Source organism: Ciconia boyciana, chromosome 23 (assembly GCF_034638445.1).
Source record: "Ciconia boyciana chromosome 23, ASM3463844v1, whole genome shotgun sequence".
Classification (NCBI taxonomy): Eukaryota; Metazoa; Chordata; class Aves; order Ciconiiformes; family Ciconiidae; genus Ciconia; species Ciconia boyciana.
Window position 1 is genome coordinate 6,814,458 of NC_132956.1, and position 11,195 is coordinate 6,825,652.

The 11,195-nt window shown below is 61.2% G+C and overlaps 1 protein-coding gene across 1 annotated transcript; it reads right to left on the reverse strand.

Moving 5' to 3' along the window:
- Positions 1-1,801: 1,801 nt before the first annotated feature.
- Positions 1,802-8,196, reverse strand: PHLDA3 (pleckstrin homology like domain family A member 3). Its single transcript, XM_072886279.1, has 2 exons — positions 6,165-8,196; positions 1,802-5,752 (listed from the first exon to the last, which is right to left on the reverse strand). Exons 1-2 carry the CDS (start codon positions 6,514-6,516, stop codon positions 5,631-5,633), a joined length of 474 nt encoding a protein of 157 aa, XP_072742380.1. The 5' UTR covers positions 6,517-8,196; the 3' UTR covers positions 1,802-5,630.
- Positions 8,197-11,195: the final 2,999 nt, after the last annotated feature.

Consider the following 11,195-nt stretch of genomic DNA (forward strand, 5'->3'; position numbering starts at 1 on the left):
GCAGATGGCAGGAGCCCACCAGCTGCCTCAGGTTTCTCACCGGGCTGGGACAGAGGATGCCCCACAGACTCACCACGGGGTGGGAGAAGGTTTTCCCCCTGTGGAACAGCTCAGAGACACAGGGACATTGAGGTCACCTCCTACAAGCAAGGTGATTCCAAGGTTGCCGGACTGCAGTGTCACATCGCAATGAAGTTGTGAGGGTCCGTGTGAGTTGTCCTGATGAAATGGCCCCCGCCTGGGTGTTTCTCCTGCAGATCACCCAGCAGCTCTCACCCCTCATGAGCTGCCAGAAGGGATCCAGCTAGTCCCAACTGCTCCGTCGATTTGTGACAGCAGAGGGTGACAGCCTCCCGGGGATGCTCACCAACAATCAATGCTTTTTGGAGCCCTGCAAAGGATTTCCTCAGCCTGCTGCATCTGTGAGTCTTACCAAACCTGAGTGATGCCCCGAGGCATCAAAGTAGAGCTGGCAGTGGGGACAGCTGTGGCGATGGAAAGTGGACCAGAATTTGCATGATCATCACAGCCCAACCTGGGAACCGAGACCTCTCCCAGCTCAGGTCTCTGGCCTGCCAATCTTCACCCCATTGCATCAGCCCCACCAGGACATCCGCGTCTCCCAGCGGGGCAGAGGTTCCTCATCTGTTTGGGATCTGCTGCTCCCTGTCCTGGGCTCCCAGGGTGAGCACAGCTGCTCCTGCAGCTGGAAAGCCCTGTCTTCTCCAGCCGCAGTCTCCTGCTCTGGGAACCTCGACCTCGCTGGACACCATCTTGCACGTGGTGCAGCTGGGGACGGTGCCTGTCTTCAGCCTCTTCATCCAAGGGCATGAGACTCGGCTCTTCCCACTTTGCACGGCCTCATGCAGTAAATCCGTGTGGAAGCAGCTGTGGGGCTGGATCCAAAATCAGGACTATTTTCACAAAATGGGAGAAATACCTTCCACTTCTAGAAACATTGTGGGACAAGTTGTTTTTCTCAGCTTGAATGCTTTGGGGAGACTTGAAATGTTTGCAGAAGGTGCCAAAGCTGAGGAGGGGTCTCTCAAAGCTAACGGGTTCTTTACAAACAGCACACGCTCCCTGCCTCGTGCCATTGGCACGTAGAAAAGTCTTTATTAAATAAGGAGGAAATATCTACTTTGGGACAGTGGAAAGACATTATTAAAATGGAGCTGAGCCACCCACTGAAGGCTTTAAGCTTTCCGTGGTTTTGCCAAGTGACACATGAAACCTTCCCAATGTTGATCTTGTTCTTACAAACAAGAGGAGGATATTTGCTGTTCTGTCCATGTTAATGGGCTGACATGATTCAACAGCAATGTCAGTTTAAATATCCTAAAAACCAGCCTGGTTTTCAGCCTAAGGCAAAGTATTTCACAGGGACTGTGAATCCAAAATTTCAAGCCAGGCAGAGAGCCTGACAGACGTTTTAGACATTTTCAGGGTATTTCCAGGCCCTCCCATCTGTCTCTGAGACGCCCGAAGGCACTGGGGCATCTCGGCATCCCCTTTTGCTGCAAGCCTGGGCTGAGCCCCCCATCGCCAGGGCAGCCTGGTGACTCCTGCTCGGGGCAGTGGGTGCCGGGCAGGCGCTGGCGCGTACTCAGCTCCGTTGCTGCCCTCTGCAGCTCCAGCAAGGCCTGGCTGCTGTTCTTGCTTCTTCCTGCGGTGCCAGATGGGGTGGTGGGCCCCTTCCCCCCACCGGCTCCCGCAGCCCCGGCTCCACTGGTGGGTGATGCTCACAACCACATTCATCGCCCACTGCCTCCTCCACCTCCCTGGGACACCCTCTCCACGCGCAACGTCAGGACATTGGGGATGGGGAATTAACACACGCGCAATCCCTGCAACCCATGCCTGGACTCCCCTCAGCCTCCCAAGCTCTGTGTTATGGACGACAGATTTCTGCCTACGCTCAAACTCAAGAGGACTTTATTGGAGATGGCCAAACCCACCGCAGCAGTGGTGTGGATGTCCCGGCTGCTTGCTCCCCCAAAGCATGGGCGTGCAGATGTGGCAGGGCATGGGGCAGCTCTCCAGCCTGGCACTGCTTGGGGCAGGTTCTGGATTCCAAAACAAAATCCAGTGATTTAGGAATTATAATTAAGGATGGTCAACAATGCAATAATTTAGGAGCATCTGAAGGAAGCCAGACACTTGACCCAAAGCTAAAAAAAAAATACTGCTTGCTACAACTGTGATTTTTTTTTTCTTTTCATTTTTATCTGAGGAATAAATACCCACAAACTACACTGATGTTTGCAGGAGAAGCAAGGCACTGCCAGCCTCCCTGCAGGGCACGCAATGGTGGAGGAGGTACACGCAGTCTCACCTGCCAAAAAGCATCGGTACCATCATGTTGCAAACCCCCGTCTCAGCACCGTGACCCCCACCGCCTTCTCCAGCTGTCGGGGGGTCCAGCCAGCCCCAAACTGACCCCAAAGCCAGGGCTGGGCACTGGGATTTCATCGGGTGGAAAAAAGGGCCCTGAAGCTCCCCCTGCCACCTCCTCTGCACCCGACATCACCCTCACATTGCTGCATGAAGGGTGCCAGCCCCAGCACCCATGGGTGCTGGCAGAGCCCCTGGCCCCAGGGGTGGAGGCACGGGGCAGCCCCCAGCCTGTGCAGAGGAGTCCCAGCACCGAGGCTTCCTCTGAGTGGTGCGGGGAGGGCCGGTGGAGCAGGGGCACCTGGGGCTGGGAGCAGCAGAGCCGGCCTTTCAGGCTCCTGCCTTTGAACTGGGGCAGCTCCGGGGCACCTCGCTCCATTTTGGGACTCAGCGCTCAGCCCCAGCTCTGCTTGGTGTCCCCAGCACAGGGGTCCCCAGGAGCCAGCCCCTCCTCGCAGCGGCAGCCAGCGTGCTGTGGGGGGGCTGCGAGGCCACATGCCTCCCAACGCCCTGCCATGCCTCAGTTTCCCCACCTCCAGGGGCATTAGAAATGCTTCCCATGTGCCCTCTCCCTGCTTTTCAGGCTGACTGGAAGAGCGCTGCAAGTTTCCTTGCGTCCATAACTCTGTGCAAATAGTTAGTTAAAAATAATTCCACAGTGCTGGGCCTCCTGCAAGGCTCCTAGGGCCCTTCTCCCCCCCACGCTTGCTTTCTCCTGCAAACCCTGTTGCTCTCTGAGCCCCTGCCTGCAGGAGTTTTTCCCTCGGGTAAAATCACCCCATTTATCCAACTTCACTCATCAATGCTGAGCCCCATCCAGGCCAGCAACGTGCTGGCACCACATTACGTGTGATGGAGGATGGACCAGCCGCCGGCCCCGTCCCTGCTCCACTTGTCTGGCCAAGTCTCTTGGCTGTTTATTTGCTTTTCAGTCTCTGGGTGACCTTTTCCTCTGCATGAAAAATTCAGCCCTCACAGGCGGGGAGTGAAGCCATCCTGCCTCCCACCCACGCACCACTGGCTCAGCTCTCACCCCCCGGCCCCTGCTCCCAGGGTGGATCTGGCTGATTTGGGTGTCTGTGCAGGAGAAACTCCCAAACCTGGGGGCATACGTGGTACAGGCAGCGGCTCTGGCAGGGTGATGAGCAGCTTGGGATAGGGATGGAAAACCTTGACCTTCCCCATGCCTGGACCTGAAACACCAACACAGCAATTTGCCCTGCTCTTTCTGTCCCTCTCCCTCTATTAACAGCTTCAATTTCTCCCCAGCTCATGGGTACCGTGGTCTCTCTGCTGCCTCATCTGTCAGTGCGTGATGGACACGTTCATGGCCAGGGCTGGCGCTTACACACACCCATCTTGACCATTTTCTTCCCCGGCTACTTGCTGGCACTTGGAAAACAGAAAATATCTATTTACAGTGAGAGAGAGAGTAGGAACACTGAAAATGAGGAGTCAAGCCCCCCAAAACTGGCTTGAAATTGAAACACTTTGGAAAACCCCTTGCACTGGGTGCTCCCATCCCTGGGTGGCTGCCCTGTCACAGCACGGGCTCAGGATGCTTACAGGACTTTGAAGGAGCCTCACTGAATCCCTTGACTCTGGGAGCTGGGGATTTACGACAAACCCCAGGGCAGAGATCCTTGCCACGGAAATGCCATGTGAGCGCCAGCACCTTCCTCCAACCACTGACAACCCCATTCCCTCCCGAAATGTGTGTGGGGACTATGTTTGGGGGGCTGTTCCATGCAGGGCTCCATGCCCAGAGCATCTCCCCCTGGGCAGGGGACCACATCCCACCATCCCTGGAGCCCACCGTGTCTTGGTCCCTCTGTCCCTGCCGCGGCGCAGGGACGGTGCAGAGCTCTGTCTATGTGGGGTTTGGATCTGGCTTCATCTGCACCCCCCCCAGCTTGGACCCCCCCACTTGTCTCCACTCACAAGCAGGGGGGGTTTCTCGGCAAATGAAGCTCTGAGGACCAGGGATGGCCAAGCAGGCTTCCTTGGGTAGAAAAACACCAAAATGCTTATTCCCAGGCTGCTTGGAAAGAGCCGGCACAAGCCTGGCCCTGCACCATGAGCGGGCTCCGGCCATGCCACGGTCCTTCCCCAAAGCCACCCTGGAGCTGCCCTGGCATGGGGACAGGACTCCGTGGGCCCCGGAGGGGTCTGGCAGAGGCGGCCGGCGCGCAGGCTGGGGCCGGCTGCCGCAGCCCGGGGGGACAGGGTGCTGCGCTCCCCGATTCCCACGCAGCGGGCAATCTCCGGGAGGATCTGCAGTGCCTCCGGCCGCGGGGCTGGGGCTCAGGCTCCGGCTTGCGGAGCCCGGTGGCTCGAGGCGCTGGCGTCTGCACTGCCTGTCGGGGCAGAGCCGTCCCTTCCCCTGCCTCCCGTCCCTGCCTGCAAAGCCAGGCAGCGCTGCTCCCGGGTCGCCTGCCCGCAAACCACCGTGGGAATCCCTGGGGACACGGGCGCAGCGGGATGGGTGACCGGAGAGGCTCGGGGTGGCAATGGGGGCTTTGGAGCCCAGCTGTGGGATGCTGGCAGATTTAGGGGAAGCTCTGTGCAGGATTTGTGCTCTCCCATACCCTGCAGGGCCCCACAAATCAAAGCAACACCAGGGTAAGCAGCAGAAGGTCCTGTTTGGGGACACTTTTGGTACAGGGAGTCGGGGTCCCCATTGCCTTCCCCAGCGTCCCCTGAGGACAGCCCAGGGCAGGACAGTGTCCAGCAGCACAGCTGCGTCACCGCGCCAGCCGGGTACGGTGCCCAGAGGGGTCCCTGCTGCAGCAGCAGCTCTCCAGCCCCTTCTCAATGTGGGGGCTCAGGGGGAGCCGTGTCCCCACCCCTATCCATCTGTCCCAGTGTCACTGGCCTTCAGGCAGAGCTCACCGTCGCACTGCTTCCTTCAGGCTCAACCTCATCCATCCCATCCTCCGTCCTGCAGGAGAGGCCTGGGGGTCCCCACCAGTCCACCAAGGTCCTGGCCACGTCGTCTGAAGGATGGTGGGCCCCCACGCAGGGATGTCACCTCCTGCCATGTCTGGAGCCCCGGGTGGTAGCCCTGACTGGGCCCTTTGCCCTGTCGTGCCAAGGGGCTGTGGCTTGACCCCTGCAGCTGTGCCAGCCCAGCTCCTGCGGTGCCTCTGTCCTGCTCCAGGACGGGGGGAGCCAGCGCCCGCACTGGCCTCCCCAGGGCCACCATCCCCGTCCCCGGGCAGCAGACAGCGCTGGCCTCACTTGCCCACTGGAATCCCGTTCTCCCCACCACTCGCCGAGCCGAGGGCCATCTCCATCCTGCTCTTCAGATGCTGTGCGTCCGCAGGCTGTCCCACCGGGGCCGCGTCGAACTGCACCACTGGGGAGAGAAGGTGCTTGTTACCCACCCGGCCAGCGCTGGGACGTGGGGCAGGATCCAGCCCTGAGGGGAGCTGGGGAGTGGAGCCAGCCACGGTCCTCACCGCCATCCCATGTGCAAGATGGCAAAGAGCCCCATGTCCCTCGGGGCCACCCCAGACAGAGGAGGGTGTTCGGAATTCCCTCTCTAGGGATGCAGGGAGGTGAAACCCGGCGGGGGTGCGAAGGGCAGAGCCCAGACAGTGCAGGGGACACAGGACAGCCATCCTGCAGACCCATCCCCATCCATGGGACCCGCTCTGTGCTTCCCATGGGGAAGCCAAACCACTCAGAGGTGGGACCCAGCGGCTGGGGACCTCATCCTCTGGTGGGTCCTGCACCCCAACCCGTGGTGTGATGGGGGGGTCCGGTACCTGCTCGGCAGCTGTGCCGGGCGCGGACGACCTGGATCGCCTGCTGGTTCTTGAAGCGGACGAGGCCCATGGTGATCTCGGCATTCCAGCCCGGGTCCTCCTGGGCGCAGCGGAAGTCGATCTCGTGGCTGTCGTCCATCACGACCGTGAAGTAGATGTGCCGCTCCTTCCACTCCACGCACTCCACCGCCTTCATGCGGGCAAAGCTCAGCTCCTTGCGCCGCGAGCCCTTGGGCTTGAAGAGCTGCAGCCCTTTCTCCGTCAGCAGGCACCGCTTCTTCTTCCAGAGCTGCAGCAGCCCCCCGCTCCGCTTCTCCAGCACCCCCTCTCTCAGCACCTTCTCAGGGGTCATAGTGGCCCCCCGGGATCCTCAGCACCTCGTGTTGGTGCAGCTGGGCATCACCCGCCGGGGGATTTCCAGCCCCTCCACGTCAGAGTCGAGCTCCCCGGGGCCGGGACACCCACAGCAGCCGTGCTGCCCCGGGGGGACTCCCCGCCCTCCGCTCCCTGGCTCTCAGAGGGGGTGAGCGATGGGGTGCCCCATGCCAGCCGCCAGTCCTGCTGCCGGGGCTCTGCTCCCTGCCCTGTGCAGCGTGTGGGATCCCCGGCGCCGCGCGCCCCAGGAGCTGTCGCTACATGCCCGGCCACTCTCCCACTCGCATTCCTCCCCGCCTCGCCTGGCCCCTCCTGCTGTGCAGGCAACCTTCACGCCCAGGCGAAGCCCAGCCAGGCCCGGCACAGCCCCGCTTCACCCAGGAGGTGCTTTCGGGTTGCCCGCGGGCAGGCGCTGCCCCCGGGGTCCTCGTGTGAACCAGCAGGGTGTGGGCATGGGTCTGCACGGCAGCGGTGTCGGGGCAGGGCTGGAGACTTCTGCACGGCAGCCCAGGCGTGCAGTGCAGTGCCAGCTCTTGGGGGTGCAGTGCCAGCTCTTGGGGGGTGCGGTGCCAGCTGTTGGGGGTGCAGTGCCAGCTGGCACAGGGCTATAGGGTGCAGTGCCAATGGGGACAGGGAGCTGTGGGGTGCAGTGTCAGCCAGGCACAGGGTTATGGGGCACAGTCTCACTTGCAGATGGGGCTATGGGGTGCAGTGCCGGCTGGGGTGGGGGGCTGTGGGGTGCAGTGCCAGCCAGGAAGGATCAATGGGGTGCAGTTGCAGCCAGGACAGAGGCTTATGGGGTGCAGTGCCAGCTGCGGCAGGGGGCTATGGGGTTTGGTGCCAGGCAGGGCAGAGAGTTATGGGGTTCAGCACCAGCCAGGGCAGAGGGTTATGGGGTGCAGTGCCACCAGGGGCAGGGGGCTGTGGGTGCAGCACCAGCCAGGCAGGGGCTGTGGGGACCCCCGGGTGGGGGCCCAGGAGGGCGGACACATGGAGACAGACATTTGGTGTCACCACTCTGAGATGGCTGTGCAGGGCTGCCCTGCAGCGGGGACAGCCCTTGACACCCCCCACCCACCTGGCCCTGCACCCAAGGGTGCTGGCCCAGCCCTCAGCACACGGAGCTCCCGTCCCCCACATCCCCTGGGACAGGGATTTGAAGCCCCCAGCCTGTCCTACAGCGAGGACCAGCATCCCCCAGCCCCGTGTGACCTGTGCGGGGGGGACGCACCCCCGGAGCGGGGCCGGGGCAGCATGGCACAGCCCGGTCTCGCCTGAGTCCTCCCTCCCCTGCAGCGAAACACCCGTCTCCTTTCCAGCCCGTCTCGTTCCCGGCCACCGCAGCTTTGTCTGTTCCTGTGCCAGCGCCTGGCACGGAGGGGTTCACCGTGCCGTGCCGTGTGCCGGCAGGGACATCTGGGGCCTTCGTGCTGGCCATGGGCTGCCAAAGGGGGCGATGGTCACAGCCTGCTGGGCGGCTGGATATGCCCCTGGACATGCTGAGGGTGCGGGTCCCTTCGCCCAGGTGAGGTCTGGAAGAGGAAAAAGTCCCCCCGGGGACACGCCGGGGTCACTGTCTGGGGCTGGCAGCCTGCAGGTTGGCCTGCGGCTCCCTGGCACGCAGCCGCTGCCCTGGCGCTCACCTCCTGAATCACCCTGCTCGTGCCCCTGCAGACCCCAACCCCCCGGTACCCCCCAGCTGCAGCCCCTCTTGCCCCAGCCCCTCCATCATCCCCGGTCCCTGCTGGGGGCATCGCCCGCAGCCAGCGTGGCCGGGGGGCAAGTCTGCAGCGCTGATGAGATGCACCTAATTATACCTCATTAAGAGGGCAGGGCAATGGCTGCCTGAGCCAGGAACTGGTTCGTGCTCCCCGGGGCCAACCTCGCCACGCTGGCAGGGATCCCGGGTGTCCCAGGAGACCCAGTTTCGTGACGTCAGGCAGCCCCGGCTCCCCTGCGGCCCTCGCTGCCCCCGCAGCCAAAGGCAGCGTGGGGCTGGACACAGCCGGGGGGCCAGCGCAGCCCCGGAGGTCACCCCGAGCACCCCAGTGCTTTCAGGGGGAGCAGAGCAGTTGTGTGGGTTCCCCCCCAAAGGAGCATCCAAGGCTGTTTTCACACACACGGGTAAAGCTCAGCTCCAGGGGTGCTGAGCCCTGGAAATTTGGGGGTGAGTAGTTTCGGGACTGTTGTTCCCGGCTCTCTCCAGCGAGCTGGGACGTCTGTGGGCACTTTTGGTTCACCAGCCAGCCCCGTCTCCTTCCTCAGCACCCTGGGGAGAGCCAAGGGCTGCCAAACCCCTCCCTCCGAGGCCCCAGCTCCGCTGCTCACTGCGTCTCCGGACTCCAGCCACCAAGGGAAGGTCATTTTCCTGTAGCCATGGATGTAAAGGAGCTTTGACAAAGTCTTTCTCCGCTCCTCTCTCCCCGGCTGGCTGTTCCCAGACCCGGAGGGACAGAGGCTGCCTGGGAGGCCGACGCCGCAGCTCCTGCCCTCCAGCAAATCCAACAGGACGCAAAGCGTTCAGGCTGCCAGCAAGCAAAAGGCTTTGCTCCGTGGGCTGCCTGCGGTCCCCACGCAGATCCCATCCACACGGAGCCCTTACAGGCGGGTAAAGGGGGCTGCCGGGGCTTGGGGCTCAGGTGGGGCAAAGCCCTGCCCCAGGCTGGCTCATTCCCACAAAGTGCCCACGGCCGGGATGGGGCGGTGGCGGTGCGGCATCCCCTGCCGCAAGATCCCCCGACGCCACCGGCCGTGGGGCTCAGAGGGCTCCAGTCTGACTGCTCGGAGTGGTACCACCACCCTCCAGGCTGCAGGGTGCTCAGCCACGAGCCAACACTCTCGTTCATCTCTTCGGAGGCAGGTTTGGGTCCCGCAGCCCCTTTCCCAAGGGCGGGCAGCCCGCCATGCCGGCAGCAGGGAGGGATGGGTGCTGCTGGGTGCAGTGCGGCTCTGCTGCCTCTAAAGGGAGTTGGACAACACTTGGGTGCAGGTGTCCAGACAAGTCCGGCTGACCAGCGCGGGGCCGTGCCCGTGCTCGGGGAGCAGTAACCAGCAGAGGGTAGCAGATGGTCACAGCCGTCCTGCTGCAGTTTGGGCAGGGGATGCCCAGAAAGCTCCCCTGATCCCACCTCGCTTCTGCTGGGCCTTGCCCCACCACCTCCTCCAGCCCACCTCGTGCCCTCTGTTTGGATGTGCAGCCCCAGCGATGCCTGTCCTGGTCTCCCCATGCCAACACTGTGGATGTCCGTCCCTGTCACCCCCAAGACACTCTCAGGAGAACAATGCAACTTCAGCAGGTGGGCAGCACTGATTGCAAACCCTCAGGGCAAGGTGCCTGTCCCAGGACACTGCCCATGCTGTCACCTGGGACCTTTGGGGCTGAAAGCTCAGCAGAGACCCCCCAGCCTGGAGAAGAGAGGGCTCAGGGAGACCAAACTTGAGTTTTCCACTACCTAGAGAAGGGTTGTGGAGAAGGGAGACACAGCAGTGCATGGCAAAAGGACAAGAGACAACGGGCACAGGTGCCACAAGGGAAACTCTGATGCACATAAGGAAAAAAAATAACCTCCTCTGTGTGCATGGTGCATTGATGTGACAAGAACCATAGTGGTGGGACCTCCATCCTTGGAGGGTTTCCAAACTTGACTTCTGATCAACCTGACCTTTGGAGCTAGCCCTGCTTTAAGCAGGAGGTTGGACTCAAGACCTCTGCAGGACCCTTCCATCCTACCTCTTTCTGTGACCCCGTGAAACCCAAACCCAGCATTTTCTCCTGGCTTTGATCAGGTCTCCAGGAGCCAATGGCCTCTATGGGGTCCATCACACTTGCAACATGTCAGTACCTCCCCTTCTCTGACACACCCTCTACAACTATGGGAAGAAGAGACTAAAGAAAGACTTGTTCTAGCTTTATTGACTAAACAGCGTTGCTTGGGCGCAATCCCTGCCTGTGGCACATCCAGTTGAAATGCCGCAGCAGCGCAGCATCCACCCCTCACTCATGGAGAAAGCAGGCAGCTTCCTAACCCCCCACACCTCCGTGGGGGAGCAGGGCCTCTGCCAAGCAAGGGAGCCAGGTTTCGGTCTCCACACCGAGGGTGGTATGTGAGCCTGCTGCACTACAGCTCCTGACCCGCTGCCGCATCCCTGAGCCTGGGCTGCCTGCTCTGCACACCGAGTGCCATCTGCTACCGCCTCACCAAACCCCGACCACCCACCCCAGAGCAATGGGGCTGGATAGAATTTGGGTCCCAGGCTGGGAAACCTGGGGGGAGGATTTTTGGAGATGCTTAAAGAGCATACTCCCCACCTCAGCTTCCAAAATGTCGTGTAAAAACCAAGGGTGTGATGAATGGGAGAAAGTGCTTAAGTTGATAAAGGAGCCCAAATCCTGCCCCACCAAAGGATTACTGCCTCTGTTGTGCTTCTCAAAACACTACCCATCTCATTTACTCAACCACAAAGTTTATAACGTTAAAAAAACCCCAAAACTAAATTCCCTGTGGGGTTCACAACTGTAAGCTGCAGTGAGGCTGATCTTGTGGGTATGTCATACCGGTCAAACCAGAGAATCACAGAAAGAAAGTAAAGAGTTTAGATGAAAATGAATTAAATCTGGGAAGCTGCCAAGCTGACGGCTTAATGATCCACAGTACT

Coding starts and splice junctions, on each gene's coding strand:
- PHLDA3 (XM_072886279.1), bottom strand. CDS start 6,516: ATGACCCCTGAGAAGGTGCTGAGAGAGGGGGTGCTGGAGAAGCGGAGC. Junction 5,753..6,164: donor CCGGCACAGCTGCCGAGCAG/GTACCGGACCCC, acceptor TTCTCTCCCCAG/TGGTGCAGTTCGACGCGGCC.